The sequence below is a fragment of the Ranitomeya variabilis genome, chromosome 6 (genome assembly GCF_051348905.1).
Source record: "Ranitomeya variabilis isolate aRanVar5 chromosome 6, aRanVar5.hap1, whole genome shotgun sequence".
Classification (NCBI taxonomy): Eukaryota; Metazoa; Chordata; class Amphibia; order Anura; family Dendrobatidae; genus Ranitomeya; species Ranitomeya variabilis.
In genome coordinates, this window is record NC_135237.1 from 390,466,593 (window position 1) to 390,492,607 (window position 26,015).

Here is a 26,015-nt window from a genome sequence, read left to right on the forward strand (position 1 = left end):
TACAGCATGAAAAAAGGGACTTAGGCCACATACGGCCCTTCTCAAGTCATGTATAATGAAGAATGTTTCTCCCTGCAGCTGCATGGCTCTTAGACAGCCACGACACATGCAGGGATTGTCTAACAAACAGGCTATCCATGCATGCTGTCTAACAGCCACTAGACATTCAGCCCTTGGGGTCTCGAACATATTCACTCGGTAAGCATCCGAGCATGCTCAGATACCGCCTTATCCGAGCACATTCGTTCATCACGAAGAATAATCTGTTTTTTCAGTGCATGTGACTGTGGCCGAAAATTAACTTTTTTTTTTTTTTTTTTTGTCATGCTATAACCAATATAGGCATTGGAAAAGAATGTCTGGTGCCTTGGGTATGCATTATCTATAGTCATGAGTGAATATACTCGTTACTCAAGATTTCCCGAGCACCCTCGGGTGTCCTCCGAGTATTTTTTAGTACTCTGAGATTTTCATCACCTCAGCTGAATGATTTACAGCTATTAGCCAGGCTAAATACATGTGGGGGTGCCTGGTTGCTAGGGAATCCCCACATGTAATCAAGCAGGCTAGTAGCTGTAAATCATCCAGCTGCCGCAAAGAAAACTAAATGTCCGAGCACTACAAAATACTCTGAGGACACCCTAGCGTGCTCGGGAAATCTCGAGTAACGAGTATATTCGCTCATCACTAATTATCTTACATTATTGGCAATACAGTGGCGATTTGCACTGAGCCAGCGCGGACTAGGAAGTAATCCATGGGATTTTACCAATTTCTGACCTCTGATATGACGGCCATTCCTTCTGTTCAGGCTTCTGTGTTTCCAGGAGACACAATCCTTTCTACCATGATCTGGATGGGTTTTCTGCTTCGGTCACTTTAAAAATCCTAATTCTTGTCCCTAGGAAAGATTGGCATTAGTGATGAGGATAAGGTGTTATCTGAGCATGCTCTTGTGCTAATAGTGTCTTTGGCGTGAATAGTCGCCGCGGCTGTTCGAAAGCCAAAGTACATGCAAGGATAACCTGTTTGTTGGGCAATCCCTGCATGTACTGAACAGCCGCGGCGACTCAAACGTAGAATTCGGCACGAGCATGATTGGATAACACCTTATCCCAGCACGCTCGCTCATCACTATTTGGCATCAATAAATAATTAAAAGTAGTTTTCCGTTTGTCTATAGCAATAATGTACTTTTTTCATTTATTAGTTTTCTTTATTACCTGGAGATCCCCTTTTGAATACGAGCTTTGTTCTCTGCCACAATACAATGTTCTCTAAAAGTACATTGTGCCAGATAAAAGCCCTGCCATGTTACTTGTTTTATTTGGAATGGCAGCCTCTTACTCCTGACATGTACACATGATTAGCGCTACATGATGAGCACTGAAATGATTGGAATGATAATTCCGCTTCCCTTTTCTACCTGCACCTGCCATGAATGACTGCTAGATGGCAGCATTGAGGTCTTGTGTTTTTGTTTTCAGGCAGCATTTATTCTGCAGAACATGCTCCTCATCCAAATGTCAGAAAATGCAGAAGATTCCACCGAATCAACTTTTCAGGTTAGTAGCATTTGATGTCCAGAATGCCAGTGACTATTATGGTGTTTTGGGGGTTTTTTTGCAACTGTTTTGTAGAAAGAAAACAAATGTAATTATTGTCCTCTTCACTGCCTGAATAATAGGCGCAATAAGAATTTGCAATGCAGCGATCTATATAATTACACGGAGACACGTTTCTCATCGCCCCTTAGTAACTTGCATTCTAACTCGACAGTTTCAAGAGCAAAAAAAAATTCAATAACTCAGCGGTGTTAAAACAGTGTACCTAGAGAAAAGCCATCACCTCCTGCAGGCAGCCAGCATCCTGCAATTTTAGACGAATTCTGAGAAGAATGACGCACCGAGAGTAAAGAGGAAATCGGGGAAAAAGGATTGTGTTTTTCTTCCCCCCCCCCCCTTAAAAAGTTATAAAAAGATTAACCTGTTCATTGCAAGGATCCTTCGAAAGAGGTTCTTTAATTGCAATGATTGAATAATCAGCTTATGGATTCATATATCCACATGTTTGGAGTCCCTTTTTGGTCACTGGTACCCCCATTAATTACTAGCACTCTAGTATTGAGTTAGCAGGCACATTGCCACCTTTATCTCTGTTTGGTGTCTGTTATTTGCTGTTCCGTTAACTTCTGTAGTAAATGCCAATGTTTAAGCCCATCAGTATATGTCCAAAATAAAAATTAATGCATAAATTACACACAAAAAAAACGCTGGAGCAGATAGTAAAATCATCTTTATAAACCCATTTCTTAAAGCCATTTAAAAACCCATATAGAGAGAGTTAAAGGGAATGTCCTAGACTTTTACATTGATAGCCTATCCTTAAGATAGCACATCAATATCAGATCAGTGGGGGTACAACACCTGGTAAACCCACCAATAAGCTATTCCTGGTAGTGGCCAGATGTGATCAGTTGTGGGTTTTCACAGCATAGCTCTGTCATCTATATAGTGGCCGCGGTTGGGTACTGCACATCTGCCCTTATTTGACTAAATAGGGAGGGGATCTGCAGTAGCCCTCTTCTTCAGTAGCCCGCTTTATGTCTGTTTCCACTTAGCTGAGCTGTGCTGTTATGCTCTGTAACTGGTCATAGTGTACAGTCAGGAATAGCTTATCAGTGGGTTTGCTGGGTTTTGAACCACCACCGATATACTATTGCTTAGTATCCTAAAGAAAAGCCATCAATATAAAAGTACTGGGCAACGACTTTATAGTGTGACCATCATTTACATTTTTATTCTCTAAATCAAAATATGAGAAATAGTTAAAAATTAGAAACTTTGTAATATTTCTTATTAGAGAGATCTGCTTCTTTCTCCTCCTTGGCAGATCTTTCATTTTCAAACTTCTCATTTCACGGTTAAAATCTGTATTCGGTGAAGACTGACCTTCCCATTACTGCGATAGGAGATGGCAGTTGGTACTGATAGGATTCTATGTGGAAGGGAGGCACTAAAGCGCAACCACCTCCTTCCTCCCACTCCAATCTACATAGAATCTTATCAGTACCAACTTCCATCTCCTATCTCTGTAATAGGAAAGTCTGTCTTCACTGAACACAGATTTTACTTGTAAAATGAGAATTTTGAAAATTAAAATCTTAGTTACTTATTGGTAATGGGATTTTACAGAGCCCATGCATGAGAGGATCTCCAGACAGTTATTTGCACAGTCATCACCAATCAAACTATTTTGTAACTATACACCCAACTAAAGTAGTGCACACCAACCAGTGATAAAAGGGAGGGAATATAAGGGTCCTGTCATGGGCTCTGTAAAATCCTGTTACCAGTAACTAAGATTTTTCCCCTTCTCCCATGACAGCACCACCTGAGCGATTTATATAGAACAAAACACCTTAGGAATTGATCACTTCTTGTAACCACTTTCTCCCAAAGGGTAGATCGTCAAAGGAGGACGGATCAAGCCAGTAATGCTTATAGAAGGTGGAAGGAGAGGACCATGTTGCCACCTTACATATCCAGTTGATAGACCCTTCCGCCTTCTCAGCCCAGCAGATCACCATGGCTCTGGTAGAATGAGCCTTCAAGTTCCTTGGCACTGACACATTAAGGTACCTTCACACATAACGATTTCGTTAACGATATCGTTGCAACGTCACGCTTTTTTGTGACGTAGCAACGATCCCGCTAACGATCTCAATATGTGTGACAGCGACCAACGATCAGGCCCCTGCTGGGAGATCGTTGGTCGTAGGGAATGATCAGGACCTTTTTTTGGTCGCTGATCACCCGCTGTCATCGCTGGATCGGCGTGTGTGACGCCGATCCAGCGATGTGTTCACTTGTAACCAGGGTAAATATCGGGTTACTAAGCGCAGGGCCGCGCTTAGTAGCCCGATATTTACCCTGGTTACCATTGTAAAAGTAAAAAAAAACCAAAAACACTACATACTCACATTCCGATGTCTGTCACGTCCCCTGCCGTCAGCTTCCCGCACTGACTGTCAGTGCCGGCCGTAAAGAAGAGCACAGCGGTGATGTCACCGCTGTGCTCTGCTTTACGGCCGGCGCTGACACAGTCCGTGCGGGAAGCTGATGGCGGGGGACGTGACAGACATCGGAATGTGAGTATGTAGTGTTTTTTTTAACTTTTACAATGGTAACCAGGGTAAATATCGGGTTACTAAGCGCAGCCCTGCACTTAGTAACCCGATGTTTACTGTTATGAACTGGTGGCCTAGGAGCAGCATGAGACGTACTCTGGAGAAGGAGGTACCTGTACTGACCGCAGACCCTGAACTTAACACCGCAACTAGAAGTAGCCGTGGAATGTACCTTTCACTCCCTAGACATCTCGACACAGCCGGAGGACTAATTACCCCTAGAGATAGAAAGGGGAAAACTATCTTGCCTCAGAGAAAATCCCCCAAAAGGATAGACAGCCCCCCACAAATATTGACTGTGAGAAGAGAGGGAAATAACATACACAGACTGAAATCAGGATTTAGCAAAGGAGGCCAATTCTAGCTAAATAGAAAGGATAGGACAGAGTTCTATGCGGTCAGTATTAAAACACTAGAAAATATCCACCACAGAAAATACAAAAAACTCACATCTAACTAAAGGCATGGAGGGTATATCTGCATCTCCAGAGATACCAGCTTGGCTAAACAAATCCTTATACAGACCAAGCTGGACAAGACAAAACATGGAAAGTAACTAGAACGATCAGGCCCACAGCATGTGGACTGCAGAAAACAAAGCCAGCACTTATCTTTGTTGACATGAACAGCAAGCAAGAGAGACCAGGCAGGGAAGTGGATCCTCCAGGAAACAATGGACAACTGGCACTAACCAAAGGGTCAAGCAAGACTAAATAGCCCAGTCAGAAATGCACTAAGTGGACACACCTGATGACTGCTGTGATCCAAAGACAGCAGCACTACCACTTATAACCACCGGAGGGAGCCCAAGAGCAGAATTCACAACAGTTTACCCTGGTTACCTGGGTGCTGCAGGGGGACTTCGGCATCGTTGAAGACCGTTTCAATGATGCCGAAGTCGTTCCCCTGATCGTTGGTCGCTGGAGAGAGCTGTCTGTGACAGCTCCCCAGCGACCACACAACGACTTACCAACGATCACGGCCAGGTCGTATCGCTGGTCGTGATCGTTGGTAAGTCGTTTAGTGTAACGGTACCTTTACTGGAGGAGTAGACTAACCTAATGTCCTCTTTGATCCTTCTAGCTAGGGTACCCCTTGTTACCTTAGGCCTTTTCTAACCATCTAGAAGGAAACATACAAGGCTTGACTCTTTCTCCACTGTTTTGTCACCACCAAGTACTCTACCAGGACCCATCTAACGTCTAGGGTGTGAAGCTTCTGCTCTTCTGTATTTTTAGGACTTTTCAAAAAAGGTGTGGGGAATAATTTCCTGGCTTCTATGGAATTTGGTGGCCACTTTCAGGAGATAGGCTGGTTCTGGTCTTAAGACAGTCCTATTCTCAGTATTCGGCATAAAATGATGGTTAATTGATAACACCTGTGTATGTCACTGACTATACTCGCCGAAGTTAGAGCCACCAATATCACCATTTTTAGGGTGAGAGTCTTGACCGGCAACCCTTGTAGTGATTCAAAGGAGGGCTTAGTTAATGCCTCCAGGGACAGTTTTAAATCCCAGAGAGGGTGTTCTTGGGCCAGGTATTGGCCTGGATCTATCACATGCCTTGAATGTAACAACCCACCTATCGGCTTAAAAATTATAGTTATATAAGGCCCCCAGGGTTGACACCTGCACCTTAAGATTGCTAATAGATAAGCTAATTTCCATAAGTTTCTGGATAAATTCTAATATGGCATTTATTGGTATTTTACCTTCCAAGGTCTGCCCCGAACTAACCAGGAAATTTGCAGAGGTCCTACCATATATCTTAGTAGTTACAGGTTTTCTGCTTTTAAGCAGAGTAGAAGCTAAGTTCGGGGTAAACTCTTTCCGAATCAATAATGGACTCTTAAACTCCAGGCCGTTAAATGGAGGCCCGACCTCTGCAGATGGAAAACTGGGCCCTGACTGTGGAGATCTGGAACATCTGGAAGGACCCATGGATCCGATATGGACGTCATCCTTACCCATGAGAACCGTGATCTCTTGGGCCGGAACGGTGCAATCAGAATGATCCTCACTTGCTCCTCCCTGACTTTCCTCAACACTGCAGGGATCGACATCTACGGGGAAAAGGCATAGGTCAGATCGAAGTCCCAAGGAATCTGCAGAACATCCACCGCATAGGGTTTTTCTCTTGGATCCAGAGAGCAGATTTTTTTTTACTTTACTGCATTGTTTGCAAACAGGTCTAGATTTGGCTGGCCCCAACAATTCACAATCTGTTGGAATATTGTCTGATTTAGTTCCCATTCTCCTTGTCTTAGTCAATTCCGACTCAGGAAATCTGCTCTTTTGTTTTTCTTTCCATTTATGTGGAGTCTGTCTGTATCAAACAATGTTGTTCTTTGAAGGATCTCTTCTGCCGCCAAAATCGGGCAGGAAGGAATTGGGACAGCCTTCCTCCTACTTGGGAAAGCCCGTTACTGGAAAAACTTCCTTGGCTCTGAAGAAGGGCCCCCAAACCTGAAACCTCCATTTTTTGGTTTCCTATTTTACTATATCCCTTGATCTCTAAAGTGTTTGCGACGGTTGTATCCTTTTACGAAAGGACTTCCTATATTGTGGCATAGATATACTGGGATATCCATTCTTCTTGTTTCCTGAATTGTCCAGTATATCGTCCAGCACTTGTCCAAAGAGAAACTCTCGTTCACATGGGATTAAGCATAGCTTGACCTTGAACTGAACATCCCCCGGCCAGCTCTTGAGCCTTCATGTCCTACCTGTGGCGTTTGATAGGTGCCCTACATGTGGCGTTTGATAGGCCTGTTGACCTGGTTGTTAACGTCACCAAGTGTTCTGAGGCATCTGCGAGAAAAGCATTAACGGGAGATTGGACAGGATCTTATCCCTAGGGACATTGTTCTTAATCTGATCCTCCAACTGCTGTAACTAAGGGTACTGTCTCACAGTGGCACTTTGGTCGCTACGACAGCACGATCCGTGACGTTCCAGCGATATAGTTACGATCTCGCTGTGTCTGACACGCTACTGCGATCAGGGACCCTGCTGAGAATCGTACGTCGTAGCAGATCGTTTGAAACTTTCTTTCGTTGTCAAGTGTCCCGCTGTGGCGGCATGATCGCATCGTGTAACAAAGGTTGTATACGATGTGCGCACAGTAACCAACGGCTTCTACATCGCAAATACGTCATGAAATTATCGCTCCAGCGCTGTGCATTGCAAAGTGTGACCGCAGTCTACGACGCTGGAGCGATAATGGAGCGACGCTGGAGTGTCACGGATCGTGCCATCGTAGCGACCAAAGTGCCACTGTGAGACAGTACCCTTAGTCATCATCAATCTGGTCATACAGGTTGCCAAAACTTCTGGTTTTAATGCCCCCATCAAAGATCCCCATGTCTGCTTCAGATATACATTTGCTTTTTTATCAAGTGGATCCCTAAGAGTGCTCAGATCTTCAAAGAGCGAGGTAGATCTCTTGGATGATTTAGCCACCGCCACATTTACTTTGGAGGTTTTGTCCAACATGGCCGCTTCTTCCTCATCAAATAGAGGGCAGCGGGCCCTTCTTCTCTGGTTTCTTCCATTCCATATTAATGAGCATTTTGATTTTTTTCATTAACTAGAAGTGTGCGTCTTTTTTTTTTCTTTTGTTCCAAGCCTTCAAACATAATGTACTGGACTGATCTGGAGGCTCTAGTATCTGATATGCCAACTTGTCTGTCTTAAACAGGAAAACATGGCTTTCACCCTGTATCACTGGAAGGAGGAGGAGAAGTAGGAAGAAGAGTCCCATTCATCTCTCAGGTTGAGCGTGGTGGACTCTCAACCTGCTCTGTTCTTCTGGCTGGTCTTACTGCCACTCATACAGCTGCGTCCCTGACGATGATGCTGCTGTGGCTGCACTTAACCCCCTTCACGACCTTGCCCTTTTCCGCTTTTGCTTTCTCGTTTTTCCCTCCCCTCCTTCCCAGAGCCATAACTTTTTTATTTTTCCGTCAATATGGCTATGTGAGGGCTTGTTTTTTTGCAAGACAAGTTGCACTTTTCAACGACCTCATTGGTTTTAGCATGTCGTGTACTAGAAAACGGGGAAAAAATTCCAAGTGCGGTGAAATTGCAAAAAAAAGTGCAATCCCACACTTGTTTTTTGTTTGGCTAATGATACCATTTTGGTGCAGATACGTTCTTTTGATCGCCCGTTATTACATTTTAATGAAATGTCGCCGTGACCCAAAAAAAGTAATTCTGTCGTTTTGAATTTTTTTCTCGCTACGCCATTTAGCGATCAGGTCAATCCTTTTTTTATGATAAATCAAGCGATTCTGAACGCGGCGATATCCAACATGTGTAGGTTTGATTTTTTTTATTATTTTGAATGGGGCAAAAGGGGGGTGATTTAAACTTTTATTTATTTATTTTTTTTATTCGTATTTTTTAAAACCTTTTTTTTTTTAACTTTTGCCATGCTTCAATAGCCTCCATGGGAGGCTAGAAGCTGGCACAACTGGATCGGCTCAGCTACATAGCAGTGATCATTAGATCGCTGCTATGTAGCTGAATTGCAGCCTTGCTATGAGTGCCGACCACAGGGTGGCGCTCACAGCAGGCCAGCATTAGTAACCATAGAGGTCTCAAGGACCTCTATGGTTACTATCCTGATGCATCGCTGACCCCCGATCATGTGACGGGGGTCGGCGATGCGATCATTTCCGGCCGCGCGGCCGGAAGCTCCGGTTAAATGCCGCTGTCAGAGTTTGACAGCGGTATTTAATTGGTTAATAGCGGCGGGTGAATCACGATTTCACCCGCCGCTATTGCGGGCACTGTTCAAAACAGCTGACATGTCCCGGCTTTGAGGTGGGCTCAGCGCCGGAGCCCACCTCAAAGCAGGGGACCCGACCTCCGCAGTAATAGTACGGCGGAGGACGGGAAGGGGTTAAAGGGAACCTGTCACCCCCAAAATCGAAGGTGAGCTAAGCCCACCAGCATCAGGGGCTTATCTACAGCATTCTGGAATGCTGTAGATAAGCCCCCGATGTATCCTGAAAGATGAGAAAGAGTTTAGATTATACTCACCCATGGGCGGTCCCGGTTCTGGTCCGGTGGGCGTCGCGGTCCAGTCCGGGGCCTCCCATCTTGTTACGATGACGTCCTCTTCTTGTCTTCATGCTGCAGCTCTGGCGCAGGCGTACTTTGTCTGACCTGTTGAGGGCAAAGTACTGCAGTGCGCAGGCGCCAGGAAAGGTCAGAGAGGCTCAACGCCTGCGCACTGCAGTACTTTGCTCTGCCCTATGACAGTATAGTCAGTAATCTTCTGCTCTCATTTTCAAATGATACAGAGGGCATGTTGAACTTTTATTCTATTGCAGTGCTGTGCATTGTTTTTATTTATTTTGTATTGAATAGCTTTATTCCACAGCCTAAGTGTTTGTCTGTCCACATCCAAACAGCCAGCACCGTTAATAAGGAGCGCCTCTGTCATAGCCAATTCTTTCTGTTAAGCTTCAATTACACAGATCTTAGTGATTCAGTGTTTGTCTTTTAGCAGTCATGCTCAAAAACTGCTTATGTTGATATTTCTCTGAATAACTATGCAAACTTCCAGCCTTTTCTGTTTCGTGATTTACATTTCCTTGCAGTAGAGATCGCTTAGTCTGCATTTGTACTCCACGCAAAGTAGCAGAACTTGTGTTATCTAATTCTTAATTATATTGCTAACGTTATTTTTGGCAGCACTCAGTAGGGCATAACAGAAATGAAAAGGAATTTAAAGCAGGGCTAACATTTCTGATTGTTAAAATGTTCAAATGCTGTTCACGATTACAGCACAGCCTATAGAAATGTTGACAGCCGCAATAAACGGACTTTTTCAGGGAGATTAGTAGAGGTTGGTGACGAATACAAAAATATATAATATATATTACAGAAAGTGTATATACAGTTAGGACCAGAAATATCTTCTTTCAGGTTTAATTAAAGGGGTTGAACAAAAATATCCAGTAAAACGTTAAGGAACTGCAACCATTTTCTATAAAGCCTCCTCATTTCAGGGGCTCAAAAGTAATTTGACAAATTAACTTCACCATAAATAAAATGTTCATTTTTAATAATTTATAGAAAATCCTTTGCAGCCAATAACTACCTGAAGTCTGGAAGCCATGGACGTCACTATTCACTGGTTTCTCTTGCCAGTTCGGCATAAGAAAATAATTGCAGCATGCTGCGAGTGCATCCAATAATCTGATCACACACCCCAAACAATCTTATGACATCGGACTGCGCTCTTATGTCATCTGAGTTCAGTCCCATTACTGGGGACACAGAGAATGGAGAAATTAAGTTCTCAGTGTTCTCCTCACCTGTGCTACTATTCTCTCATGCAAGAGAATCGATAACACGAAGGTGATACTCTGATCAAACTGTGAGTTTGATCCAAGTGACATTAACATACTTAGCCCATGTGACAGCCGTGTGAGAGCACCCCAAGGCTGATTAATGGTTTTCACCTTGTAGTGAGCTCTCTGTATTTGCTCTCTTGTAGTCTTCTCTTTATGGTAGATTAAGATACTGAAGCACCTACATCCAGGAAGGATGATGTTTTTCACTTGTGCATATGTTGTGAAGGGGTTTTTCTTCACCATGGGAAGGTTTCTGCTATCATCCACCACTGTTTACTTTGGTGGACGTCCAGGCCTTTTGAGTTCCCTAGCTCACCAGTGTGCCTTTTTTTTATTGCAGAATGTATCAAACTGTTTGGCCACTCCTAAAAGTTCTGCTATTTGTCTGATGGTTTTCTTTTTTTCTTTCTTTTTTTTATTTTTTTTCAGCCATACAATGGTCTGTTTATCTTCCATTGAGAGCTACTTTGACTGCATTTTGTGGGTTCACAGCAACAGTTTCCAAATGCAAATATCACACCTCAAATCGGCTCCAGACCTTTTACGTGCTTAATTGTTATGAATCAATGAGGGAATAGCCCATGCAGCCCATTAAAGAGCTTTTGAGATAACTGTCCAATTAGCTTGGTCCCTTTAAAAAAATAAATAAAAAAAAAAGCAGCTACATCTTTCAGAGCTGTAATTCCGAAACCATTTCTCCATTTATAATGTGAATACGCTCAAATAGTGCCGTATCTTGAATATCTTTAGTAAACGCCTAAAAGGCTATTTGTGTCACTGTCCAAATATGTCTGAACCTAACATATATAATTAATTTGTACAGAATGTATTTAGCTGTACAATGCCTTGAAAAAGTATTCATACCCCATGAACATTTCTAAAAATGTTAATATCACACCCACAATTTTATTTGGATTTTATTGGCATTTTATGTTATACACCAACACTAAGTAGCAAGTATTTGTGATGTGCAAATAAAATGATACATGATTTTCTAATTATTTTAAAAATATAAATCTGAAAAATGGTGACATGCTTTTCTATTCAGCCCTCCAGAGTCAATACTTTATAAGACCATCTTATGCTATAATTACTGCTGCAAGTCTTTTGGGGTATGGCTGTTCCAGTTTTACATATCTAGAGGCTTTTCCAATTCTTTGCAAACTAGCTCTAGCTCGGTGAAATTGGATGGAGAACATCTGTGGACAGCAATTTTCAAGCCTTGTTACAGATTTTTATTGGGTTTATGCAGAATGCCGTTTGAGGGGCCTCATGAAGCCTGTGGTCTGCGTGTTTGAGACCACTGCTCTATGAGTGTTCGCATGGATTTATTTCCAGTGTAGGGGTGACAAACTTCCTTTTAAAGCTGGCAATCTATCCTGAATGCTATAGGCAGACTTATATTTCTGTCCAGTTGTTGCAGTGATGCTTATATATGCTGTGCCAGTCACTGCACTGCTTTCCCATTCATTGTAGCATACATTTTACATGTATCCCTTTCCCCAAAAAGGTGCGTACTCTTCATTGCCCTAAGGCCATGTGCGCACGTTTTTGCTGTGTTTTTGTACTTGTTTTTCTGCATGTGTTTTTATACAGCAATGAATGCTTGTTTGAGCTAAATAAAGATTAAAAAAAATAAAAAGTTTTGTGATGTAATTTCTTGATTCAGCACCACCTTTTTCATGCTGATTCCGTACTAGGGCTTGGTGTCAGCAGCTGTCATTAACACCTAACTCTAGGCTTAGTAATGAAAAGGTGTCAGCCCCACACCCTCATTAATAAACTGATAGGTAAACACAAACACACACACACACACACACACTGTCACCAGCCTATGTAGGAGCGTTAACAGAACGAACATACATAGGCTATAACCAGAAAACAACTGTTTTGTGATGTGATGTGACTGCTCTCAAAGTCAGCCGGTGATACACTGCGGGAGCGATTACCTCCTGTCAGTGTATCATTGAGCTGTCGTGAGAGAGTTCACCAGAGTTCATCAGCTGAAAGTTCTCACGCAGCAGTGCCGTAAGTGAGAGCACTGGAGCTGATGAACTTTGGTGAACTCTCATGGCAGCTCAGTGATACACTGCGGGAGCGACTACCTTTTGTCAGTGTTTCACTGAGCCGCCGTGAGAGTTCACCGGAGTTCATCAGCTGAAAGTTCTCACGCAGCTGTGCTGTGAGAGCCATGGAGCTGATGAACTCCGGTGAATTCTCACAGCGGCTCAGTGATACACAGCGGGAGCGATTACCTCCTGTCAGTGTATTGCCGGCGGCCATGTACAGCAGTTACATCTCTCGATGTGACTGTTCTGCACGTGAGATCTCCGGGGGACACTCAAAATTACCTGGACTACGGCGGACAGGTGAGTATATGTCGGTATATTATCTAACATTTTTTTCTAGGAGACTAAGGCATCGGGGAGTGGGCATTAAGGCGAGTATAATGTTTTTTAAAAAATTTTATTTAAATATGTATGTAATTTTACTTTTTATTTATTTATTTTTTTAACCTGTGAGCACAAACGCTGGCAGATGAGACTGTCTCCCATCAGCGGCTCCTGTTATCACTGTTATCAGTGACAGCAGACATAGCTCGATGGAAGCAGTAGTCTCATCAGCCCACGCCTGCGGGTCACAGTCACAGCTGCGGGTTCACGCTGACATTTGACAACATGATCCCACAGCTCTCTGACAGACGGTCTTACTAGCGGTAGTGTTTCCGATTAAAAACTACCGCTCTGGTGTTTACCACGCTGTCACACAGATGACAGCGTGGGAAACACAATAGGAAGCCGTTAAAATGCAAAACAAAAATTCAGCAAATCCCCAATCATTTTTATACCTGTGTTTTTGCTGCAGATTTGGCTGACTCAATTGGAGTCAATGGGTGAAAAACGCTGCAGAAACACAAAAAGAATTGACATGCTGCAGAAAACAAACAAACTGCAAATACTTAAGGAAAATCGCTGATCATGTGTACAACACTTCAGGATTGTCATTGAATTAGCTTGCCTAAGGATTCCATAGCATTTTTGGCCCATTTCTGCACGGAAAAAATGCTGTGAAAATGCATCAAAAACGCACAGTGTGCACATAGCCTAAAACTACTCCCTCATCTGTCTGCCAATAAAATAAAACCATACACGTGGGCTGAACCTCCATCTCCAATTTTTTTTTTTTTTTTCAAGCTACATCAGTCCCCTGGAATGCACTACCCCAATCTAGTCAGCACAGTTTTAGACATTCTTTAAAAACAATGTGCCATTAGCAGATATAGAAACCTACAGGTATGAACAGGATGATATATTTATTTTTCTATTTTCAATCCAGGGCCCGAGCCTACAGGATGAAGAATCAGGTACACCTTTAACAGGAAAACCTGCAATCAAAGCTCTTTTGAGAGACTACAACTTCTATGAACACGTGGGCCATATGGCCAAGAACTGCTATCTTGGACGTTTTACTTTTGACTTGGATAATTCCATGGAGTTGTGTAAAATTCAAGAAAATCTTAATTGTGAGTATTGTTAACCTTGCATTAAATGGTTTTGTCCTTGCTTTGAAAAGGTTGTAAGATGAAACCATTTAAAGATGTATAAACTTGTAACCTTTGGAAAGCTCAGTAGTCTTTTCAAAGTGCTATTGACTTAAAAGCCAAACTAAAGAGACACCAAACATAACGTTCTACATCATGCATCGAACATGAAGGTTTTCCGAAGCCATTACATTTTTACTCGTTCCTTGTACTGTGCCTGGGGAATATTCACTAGCTTATAGCGAAATATCCAGCTAGAGTGATCTGATAGATGCAAGTGAAAAGATCCCATTAGTGAAGCCTCTGATCTTGGACCACCACTGATCTCCAGAATGAAATGGCTCTGTAGAGTGTTTAACTCCTGTGGTTCCCGCAGTGCAAACATGTTCTGGAAATCAGAGGCAGTTCAATATCAAAAGACTTTGCCAGTGTGATCGTCTCACATGTATTAATTACATGTCTAAAGATTAGGTTTTGTAGAGTCGGCAAGCTGGAAAAATCTTCCGCTTATCCTTGTCACATATAGCCTGTTGGCTTCCACTATAAAGAAAACATATAGTATGGATCTCTTTGTATTGGTTACACACTAATGCCCATGTGTGCCAAAAGGACGTTATTTGACACGTTGGGTCCGATATAAAGTATGAATAGATTCCGGAGATGTCCTGTTTTATACAGCAAACATGCGCCACAAATCTACGGTAACTTATTTTGCCATTATTTCTCCCTTTTAAGCTACAAGTTCAATCCTGACATGCACTCCTCCTAAAAATAAGAAAGTCTGCCCATAGGTATGAGAGAGCTCAACTTCTTGATGTCTCGTAAGAAGCAGCTCTTCAATTATTAACATGAGCCCTGAGGTGGCAGCATTGAATTTGTAGCTGTAAACTCTCTGTATTTCAGTCTGATGTCGATATGATCTACATTTCAGGCTCTGAAGATTCGCTGTATGTATGGAATAGTGCTCCCAATGTTTCCAGCACATCCGGCTCAGAATCCACCTTGAGTACAATAGTAAGTCACCTTTCCAGTGTAAATAATATTCATTTTCATTTTTTTTTTTTCTAACCTTTCGGGATACTTTTTGTATTGAAATAATAATTAAATGAACCTGACAGCTGATGTATCGGGCAGCATGTATCATACACTGGCTGTATGATTTCAGCCAAGCATTTCTGACTCTGAAATTCTGCTACATTTCAGAGAAAAGCATACGTTAGGAGCCACTTAGGACCAACTCGCACCGGAGACTAGCTGGATAGGCAGTGGCCCGGTGTTTTCTTCCTGCTTGCTTCCCTGGAGTAACCGGTCTCTCCCTATATACACACACTGAGAGAAGCCGCCGGGGACCCGCCTGTCTGACTATTCTAGTCTGCCGCCCGGCTCTGTCCTTGGCCGGTTTTCACTAAAACACTGCAGCATTTCAGAGTCAGACATACCTGAGATCATACACCCAGTGTGATCCCGGCTGCCTGTGGATCGGGCAGCATTTATCAGCTGTTAGGCTTCTTCCCCCTCCTTTTATTGTTGGTCCGTTCATGCAACTTGTCCTGTACTAGTATATCCATGCTCGTGTGCTCATGTATGCTTTGGAGAGCATTTTATTTGTCTACATTTTTATGTTTTACATGTTTTAGGTATCTACCACAATTTTATTTGTTTTATCTTTATTGATGAGCTACCAATCTGTATTATTATTTTTTTTAAATATTATTTTTACATTTAAATCATCATACATAAACCAAGGAAGCTCGGAAAGCCAGGGATTCCACTTCTGTTTGAGCATAAGCGAAACTGCATTTTTAACAAGTGTGTCAGTCAGCAGCTTTCTACAGCCATAGCTGCACAGGCCTTATCAGAGTGCCAAGCCAGATAAGCAGGCATCGGCCGGTGACACAGGGACAAACTGCTGCCCAACGCCTACCCTCCAATGAGGAAGAAATGATTCCGATGCAGTCTACCGGTGCTGTACAGGCTTTATCATCTGCCAATGTAATTGCATATCTACCGGTATCTATCTATCTATCTATCTATCTATCTATCTATCTATCTATCTATCTATCCCATATCTATAATATATAATAATAATAATTTTTATTTATATAGCGCCAACATATTCCGCAGCGCTTTACAACTTATAGAGGGGACTTGTACAGACAATAGACATTACAGCATAACAGAAATCACAGTTCAAAACAGATACCAGGAGGAATGAGGGCCCTGCTCGCAAGCTTACAACCTATGAGGAAAAGGGGAGACACGAGAGGTGGATGGTAACAATTGCTATCTATCTATCTATCTATCTATCTATCTATCTATCTATCTATCTATCTATCTATCTATCTTATCCATCTATCTATCTATCTATCCTATATCTATCTATCTATCTATCCCATATCTATCTATCTATCTATCTATCTATCTATCTATCATCTATCTATCCCATATCTGTCTATCATCACTTTCTGTTTTTAATATAGAGGTTTTAACAGACAAAATAGCAATGTACAGTATAAAGCACCACTCCATGTTTTGTTTTTTTATTTCCGCGCTGGATTGGTGCTACTAATGTAAGTTCCCTGCCCCTGGTCTTCATCTGTTCTCGGCGCCGCTCCGATCATCTTCTGCAAGTTGTGACCTGACAGACTGCTCAGATGTTTGCTGGCAGAGCCAGGGGTCGCAGCCCAATGTAAGTCTGTGATCATCAAAACGAGGCTCTCCTAAGATTACACTGAGAGCGTGTGACCGTTACCTCTGACTTACGGTCAGTCAGAAGCCGCAGTCACAAGATGGTGGGTCTAGCCACAGCAAAGTCAGGAACAGCTGAAGATAGCGGCTGATAAGCATAAGACTAGGGGATGGGAACTTGGATTAGTGATACCACTCCAGCACTGAAATTAAAAAAAAACAAAAACTGCTGCTTGAAAAATGAACTGTAGTTTCGACAAATTTAGCATAATTCAATAGTACAGGCGAATATAAAAATCTTTGTAGAGTATCTTATCTTATAGAAATTCTTACCCATTTATCAGACACTTTTCCCCTCCGCCTCTTAAACTCATCATCATCATTCACTGTGAAAAAATAGCTGAAAAATGTCTTGCTCAGAAGAGATGGACTGCAGGTGTCTTGTGACAGCCCGTCACCTGCTAAGGAGAGGGGAGGAGCAGCGTAGGGAACCTACAGAGACAGGCAGAAAAGCATTGTGCTGAGCTCGGTAACAAGTGTTAGAACTCACATCAGAGCTTGTTTCTGTTCAAGACAGCTCAGCTCAGCTCAGCTGTGTAATTCCATATGGTTGCTGCAACTTGTCTGCGAGCTAAAAAGTGAACGAAAAGCCGGAATCCCTCATGTCTGTGCTGAGCTGTATATAAGAGCGATTACTACAGCTCGTCTCCTCCCCTCATCACTCAGTGGATTGCAAAATAGATCTTAGAGAGGGGGACATTTGTGAAAGTGCAGGATAAAAATCATATATTTGTCAGAAATTATGTCTCATTTTACACACATAGGAAAGCTTATTCTGAAAAATTACTTGAAATTGAAAGCGCATTTACCATTTAATTGACGCTAATTTTCTCTGCTTTATAAAGTCTGTGAACATTTTTGACATGGACGGAAACACACACACACACACACACACACACACACACTCTCGCTCATGATTAGCTGGCTACCATTAGTTAATAAAATTACACTCCGTTTCAGTTTTTAATCTGCAATCCTTCATTCATTTTCAGTCATCCTGATATGGAGTTTGCAGCCTTATGCATGCTTTTCTTGGATAATATTTTTCTCTTGTAGGATTTTCTCTCCCAGTAATGTAGGCTGGATGTGATGTATTTGTATATCCAGAGTATTGCTGTTTTCTTTTTCATATATCAGCATAGATTCCATCCTGCACTTATTTCCTCTTCCTATACATTCCTTCTTTTCTATAACTTCCCTGAGACAGCACATGCTTTCTCTCCTCTCCACACAGATCTTTGTTCTATCCTATTCATGCTGCTGCTGACTCTTAAGGGTAGGTTCACATTACCAAATAAAAAAAAAAAATGGTTCAGGATGTCATCCACAAAGCTGGTATGAATTTTTTTTTCTCGCTTGTCATCCGTGTGCAGTTCATGTAAAGCTCGTGTTCAGTCCGCTTTTTAACGGCAGCAGCTATTAATCACAAGACCTTTTACCGGTTACCATGTTACAGAATTGTAACATTGATGCTATACTGTTGGATTTGTTTGTTTTGGGGTTTTTTTGCGCACCCATGGACTTGAATGGTTGAGTCTCTTCCGAATTACGGTGGAAAATTGTGCATTCACATGCTAATTCAATCAATGGAAAAAAATGGTTCATCTGCACTGCCTCATTGAAAACATTGGTCCAAGTGTGATCCGTTTTTTTTTCACGGATAGTACTCAGACTGGAAATAGCATTGTGTGCACGAGCCCCAACACTGAGAGAAGGGAGGAGAGCGCAATCAGAAGCAGGATGTTGGACTGATTTATATCAGTTTTTCAGAGCTCTCAACTAGTTAAAAGACTTAGGCTATGTGCACACGTTGCGGTTTTTGCTGCGGATCCGTAGCAGTTTTACATGCGGTGTACAGTACAATGTTAACCAATGGAAAACAAAAACCGCAGTGCATATGCTGCGGAAAATTCCGCGCGGAAACACTGCGGAAAAAAAGAAGTAGCATGTCACTTCTTTCTGCGGATTCCGCAGCGGTTTTCAACCTGCACCAATAGGAAAGTGCAGTTGAAAACCCGCAGAGGAATCCGCAGAAGAAACCGCGTGAAAATCCGCACTGAAAACCGCAGTGGTTTTGCACTGCGGATTTTCCAAATCCGCTGCGGCAAAATCCGCAGCAAAATCCGCAACATGTGCACATACCCTTAGACTCCACAGCAGCAAAATGCTATAACATTTGAAGACTGTTTAGAAAGTTGCATGACTTTACATTTAGGAAGAAAATGATAAAATATTGATAAAAATAATGATACTATACATTCTTTGCCAAGGTGTGCATTTACTTTGCACCTGTCGTATATATGTAGCATTTCTAATACTTAGTCTATATTAGACTCCACGGTATGTAGTTTGAAGATTCTGAGTGCCCTCCATCTATATAGAATATATAAACTCCCATGTACCATGTTTTTATTGCACAGCAGTATTTATCAGTGCAGACACAGGCTATATCAGTAAGGTCTGTTATGTTATTTGTGAATTATCCCACAAGGAACAAACCCTGGATAGTGATTGGTGCAAAATACAACTCCAGTTGGGTTGTGTTCGGCTGGAGCTTTGGAGCCCAATATTATGCCCTCTGAAAGATCCTATGCCACTCCTGTTGGCTAATGGGATTCAGCTTGAAGTTTTGAAGCCATTTTGGTCTCTTTGTTACAGGGCTGTGGAGTCGGTAAGCCTCTGACTCCTTAATTTCCATGACTCTGAATCCACCAAAATGGACTCCGACTCCACGACTCTGATTCCACAGCCCTGGCAGGGCTATGGAGTCGATAAGCTAAACCTCCAACTCCGACTCATCACCTCAATTTCCATGACACAGACTCCGACTCCACCAGAATCGACTCCGACTCCACCAGAATCGACTCCGACTCCACCAGAATCGACTCCGACTCCACCAGAATCGACTCCGACTCCACCAGAATCGACTCCGACTCCACCAGAATCGACTCCGACTCCACCAGAATCGACTCCGACTCCACCAGAATCGACTCCGACTCCACCAGAATCGACTCCGACTCCACCAGAATCGACTCCGACTCCACCAGAATCGACTCCGACTCCACCAGAATCGACTCCGACTCCACCAGAATCGACTCCGACTCCACCAGAATCGACTCCGACTCCACAAGAATCGACTCCGACTCCACAAGAATCGACTCCGACTCCACAAGAATCGACTCCACGACTCAGACTCCGACTCCACAGCCCTGGTTCTATACTGATGTATCATGGTTCTATCATGAATAGAAGATTTGATACAAATTGGAAAATAACTATCCAAGTGCATGAACATCAGCCAACACATGTAATTATGCCACGTTAGGAATTACGGGCCTTGGAGCGGATTCCAGTGATCCGTTTTTTCTGCCTATTCTTCTGTCACATAACTAGAGATTGGCAAATGAAATCCGGTAATTGCCATTTTGGCACACTCTTTGGTTGGTTACTTTACCAATAATTTAGATCATAGTTTACACTTACCTAATGAGTTATGTTGGGCACAATTATTCGCCTCCTATTAAATTAGCTTTCAGGATTTGATGACACTGACACACGTGTCCACCAGCCTGCAATTAACAATTACAGCATGATTACAATTGTATGTTATGGATCCATGCACGGATAATCATCCCAGTGAGCTAGGACGACGCTGAATGCGATTTTCTGTTTTCTCCGTGAGTGACACTTGTTAATTTAGTCTCTGTAATATATTTGCGGCATCGCTCACTGTTGTGCCTTGCCCTTTATTGCCTTAAAGCTATATGTACATCTTTAGAAAGGACCCGGTCTCCATTCTGTAGAGAGCTGCGCATTTGTGCTTTTCCATTACCGCAGCATTGTGTGAAGGCAAATTGCCCGAGGTGCGCTTCATTGTAGAAGAGATTGATTTTTCCAAACCTACAATATTTGTCAATCTCTTTCCTTTCATCGACACTTTATATAATTTAGACTTGGGCCAACAAGTAGTTTTGAGTTTTGAAGGCCGAAGCTGAAGATTTTAAGGGCAAGCAGAACTTGATCAGTAAATTGGCATTCATCTTTGCCTTACCTTTTGCGAGACTTTCTAAAGGCACACATGTTTTATGCACCCGCCCGCTGAGACCGCGTGCTTTTAATGACATGGCATTCTGCTTTTAGGATTGTAGCACCCAGGGGCTCGACTCTCAGCTTAGTTACTTCATTTTGCATTCAGCTCTTGTTTTATGTTTGCAGATTCTCACATCATCTGTTAGCAGCTCCGAACGCATGGCTCCAATCTGTGCGGCATCTACCTGTGATCAAGGTATGCGTACAATAACCCTGACCTAATACGCTCCGCAGCAAATCAGTTCCTTGTTGTAGGGTTATAGCCAGGCAAATGTATTTAATTCTGTCATTTTCTGCCATACTGGTCATATAACCCCCCTTTTTATTAGGGGTGGTAGAGGGCTGCTTATTTCTCTGGCTGCCTTCTGCTGGATAAAATTACATACAATATATACAGTATATATATATAGTACAGAACAAACGTTTGGACACACCTTCTCATTTAAAGATTTTTCTGTGTTTTCATGACTATGAAAGTTGTACATTCACACTGAAGGCATCAAAACTATGAATTAACACATGTGGAATTATATCTGTGCTTTGGTCTGATGAGTCCAAATTTGAGATCTTTGGTTCCAACCACCATGTCTGACCTGGCCTCCACAGTCACCAGACCTGAACCCAATCGAGATGGTTTGGGGTGAGCTGGACCGCAGAGTGAAGGCAAAAGGGCCAACAAGTGCTAAGCATCTCTGGGAACTCCTTCAAGATTGTTAGAAGACCATTCCCGGTGGCTACCTCTTGAAGCTCATCAAGAGAATGCCAAGAGTGTGCAAAGCAGTCATCAAAGCAAAAGGTGGCTACTTTGAAGAACCTAGAATATAGGACATAATTTCAGTTGTTTCACGCTTTTTTGTTAAGTATATAATTCCACATGTGTTAATTCATAGTTTTGACGCCTTCAGTGTGAATGTACAATTTTCATAGTCATGAAAATACAGAAAAATCTTTAAATGAGAAGGTGTCCAAACTTTTGGTCTGTGCTGTGTGTGTATATATATAGTCCATTATTTGATCAATTGAAGAAGGAAAATAAAATCCACTAAATGGACAGACATAATGGGACACATCTTGGGCAATGAATTCAGGTTGTTCATTTAGTCCTATTGCCTAGTCGTGTGCTCTGCCTTTATTAACCTGTGAAAGGAGGAATATTTCTAATTTTGTGAGATTTCTTGCCTCATAAATATTCCACAATGAACTGAGTGATTGTATTAGAAAGTGGAAGTGTTTAGGATCCACAGCAGCTCAGCCACAAGGGGGCAGACCATGAGAAGTTATAAAGCGGAGTCGAGGACTGCTGACGTGCTTAATGATAGTCCGGTCCCTGTCGACCCATAACTACAGAGCTCCAAACATCCTCTGACATCTGCACGGGTGCTTCATGACATGGGTTGCCATTATAGATGAGCGAATATGTTCGGAAAACGATCGCCGTAGCCTAATGTGCCATATTCGTGCCGAATTTATGTTTGACTATCGTTTCTGAACATATTTGCTCATCTCTACTCCACTTGACTCCAATGGCGTTTGGCTATGTTTGACGGATATTGCAAATACGGCGATTGTAATCAAAAAACGAATATTGAATTATTTGCTCGTCTAAGTTGCCATTACCAAGCCGCTGCATGCAAGCCTTACATTACTCCATCTGATGCTTGGCATTGTGCTTGGTGATGTAAAACAGGACATCACTGGACTCCGGAGCAGTGGGAATGCACTTTTGTCAGTCTGATGGATGAATCTGTTTTTGGTGAATGCCAAATGGATAATGTTATGAGGTTGACTTGGGCACCTTAATTCCAGAGAAGGGAAATTGTAATTCTTCAGCATACCAAGACATTTTGGACAATTGTAGCGTCCAAGTTTGTGAGAAATGTTTGGGGAAGGCCTTTTTCTTTTCCAGCATGGCTATGTTCCAGTGCACAAAGCGAGGTCCATAAAGACATGATGGGGTGAGTTTTCAACACTTTTTAGAATAACCCGAATGGAGATTGCAAGCCAGGTCGTCTTATCCAAAATCAGGGTGCGACCTCACAGCGTCCAGATAAATGGGCAAATATGTCCACAAACACTCCAAAATCTTGTAGAAAGCCTCCCTAGAAGGCTGTAAACTGCTTTAGCTGCAGAGTTGGAGCTGACCCATAACAATGCCTGTGCCTTTTAGAATGGGATGTCATAAATTGTAGCAGACACTGCCGACCTCTTCCTTTGAGATTAGGCTGTCTATTTCTCTTTACAATGTCATTAATAGGAAATACTTTTTCACGTTTTAATAGATTAAGACTTATTCTTTGTCTTTTCGCTGCAGGTCAGAACAATAAGGTCAGAACGGCATCTCTGAGCTCAGAGGAGATGGGCGCCTCCGTGTGCATGCCTGGCCAGCGGTCATTAGTTACGCCATCTCTCTTGTCAGCTGTATGCGGCTTACTGGAGAACCTGCTCATAATGAATCCTGAAGACGTAGGGATTGCCTTGTCTGATATACATTTGGTCACTGATCTGATTAGGTACTAGGAAGCAGCCAGTTTCCTTTTTATGACATATATTAAAATGTGTTTGTTTTTAATTCTAAAACTATTAAAGTCCTAATATCCTGGTTCATGATGTGATCAGACCTTCAGTAGGTGCTGCCTCGGAGGGAGCTCCATCTGCTAGATCCAGTATTGTAGAAGCTTCAGACATTGATCCATCCTTTATATCCAGATGAACATTTTATATAATTTTAGGAAGTTTTACTTTTTCTACCAATAATGTTGTTCTAGTGTAATGAGCACGTATCATTCTGCTTTTATTAGAGGACGAGCCCAGGCAGCCATTCATTGAATATTTCAGTGTGTCCTCGCTGCATCTGCTGTGTAATGTGATCTGGCCATGTAGAAGACGCTCCTGATTGTCCTTTGTGTCCTCTCATTTACAGTCTCGTAAAGCCAGCTGTGCTAGAAAGATGTTTCTCTGAGCTCAAGACTTCCTTCACCCCTGAAGGTCGTGCAAGGAATGTAAAGTCACAGGTCAGTCTTCCCTCCCGCACCTGGGTTAATGCTGTTGGCGCTGCACAGAGGAGCTCGCTGAACCCGTCAGCTCTCTATTATACAAGGTAGCTGACCATCTTAATCCAGAGTTAGTGGCATTATGTGTATTGCACTGGTCTCCGGCAGAGAATTACGTTTCACACATTCGTATTTATGATGGTCTACTAACGAAGGAAGCAAGACTCTCTACTGCTCACTACTTATTCCTATCTGCTGCTCAATCATAGTGGCTGAATGCTCTTATTTTAATTTTATTTTTTTACACCGCATTTAGGGTCTGAAAAATTGATCAACGGTAAACATGCATGTATCTGATCACATGAGCTGCTTACATATGCTAATACATAGCTTTTATCAGTGCCCATGTATGCAAAGGTTGGGTACATTCTCCAGGTATTGGGGCATCTATCGCAAAACTCATCACCCTGCTGGGTAGTGTAAAAAGACAAGTTTTAAAGGGAATCCGTCTTTAACTCATTGTTCTGTCAGATTACATAGAAAAAACCCTACTCACAGAGACCCTGATTCCCACCATGTATTGCTTAGTGTACTGGGTTCTTCAGCAGTTACAATAGTCACAGTTTTCTCTTCTGTAGATGTAGCAGAACTCCGCTGTTGAGCTGTGTATAATCCCGTCCGCACCTTTCTGTGTATAATGTATGGTGACAGAGAGCTGCTGTGGGGATTGGTTGGACTACCGAGCACGAGGCCAGTTGTCCTGTAGTGATAATCTTCTTCTGCAAAAACACTGCATTGAAACCACAAAACACAGACCCAGACACATCGCTGGAATCAGGGTCTCTTGTCCCACATTATGGTCCTTCTAGATTATATAGCAAAACCTGGTGACCGATTCCCTTTAACCAGTTTCCATCACTGTAGTGCCATTTTACATCCTAATAGAACATGCCGGTTCCTATAAATTCAAAAGAAAAGGTTTGAAAAAGATTAATTGCTTTCAGTACTGAGCGAAATGAATAAAGTTTCCATAAGCCCTGCATCTTCACCCATGGATTGTGATCCCAGGTCCCTGTATCGCTTACAGTGCTCACTCCCCCATCACCACCGGTAGAGCAGCGGGGAGTGAGTGGGATCGGCCACTCTGCAGCGGTGTTTAACCATTAACTCCTCTGCTTGACATAGGAAGGTCTCACCATCGGCTCTTTGCAATGACGTAACATGACCTCTTGCTCTATATATAATGATAAACCTGAGGCAAAAAAGTCGAAGTCTTGATCACAATTCTTATTTTCATTGACATGACCAGTCAAACAGTACCGACGTTTCGGCCAACAGAGGCCTTTATCTAGGTATTTATCTGTATGACTTAGGTGCATAGAGACACATTCTTTATGTTGCTTGAAAGGGGGAACAGAGATTTACCACTGTGGTGACAATGGGAGACTCAAAGCTGGACAGGCTGCGACTCTTACAGGATAGGTAATGTACTGCTCATGTAGTGCAGGGCATTATCTCAGCCTGTCGGTGTAGACTTTGATCTATGGCAGACCTGGAGCCCTTAAGTATTGTATTGTCTATGCCATCAAAAGATCACATAATCAAGTCCCCTTGTGGTACTAATATTGTATTTAACAAAAAAATACCGTAATAGTTTTTAAATGTTTTTAAAAAATCCAATTATTTCTAATAAAAAAAAAAAAAACTACAAAAACATACGTTGTATGAACGTGTCTGTAATGACCAGTAACAGGAAACAATATATTGTATTATTATTTATCATGCATGTTAAAAGCTAAATAACTGTGCTACAATTTACATTTTGGTTCATCCCCTGTCACATAAAGTGAAATATAGTAAAAAAAATTCTTATGTACACTACCGTTCAAAAGTTTAGTGTCACTTAGAAATTTCCTTATTTTTTGAATGAAAAGCACAGTTTTTTCCAATGAAAATAACATTATATGATTTAGAAATACTCTATCCATTATTAATGTGGTAAATGACTATTCTAGCTACAAACGTCTGGTTTGTAATGCAATATCTTGATATATGTATAGAGGCCCATTTCCAACAACCATTACTCCAG

At 42.2% G+C, this 26,015-nt stretch overlaps 1 protein-coding gene across 2 annotated transcripts in view; it reads left to right on the forward strand.

The window, feature by feature from the left end:
* Positions 1–26,015, forward strand: part of RTTN (rotatin) — a 273,895-nt gene that overhangs the window by 195,904 nt on the left and 51,976 nt on the right. For both annotated transcript variants that reach the window (XM_077270109.1, XM_077270108.1), the window contains exons 34-39: positions 1,488–1,565; positions 13,895–14,081; positions 15,031–15,113; positions 21,063–21,132; positions 23,248–23,446; positions 23,857–23,947. In XM_077270109.1, coding sequence (XP_077126224.1) covers positions 1,488–1,565; positions 13,895–14,081; positions 15,031–15,113; positions 21,063–21,132; positions 23,248–23,446; positions 23,857–23,947 — 708 coding nt within the window. The remainder of the gene's footprint in view (positions 1–1,487; positions 1,566–13,894; positions 14,082–15,030; positions 15,114–21,062; positions 21,133–23,247; positions 23,447–23,856; positions 23,948–26,015) is intronic.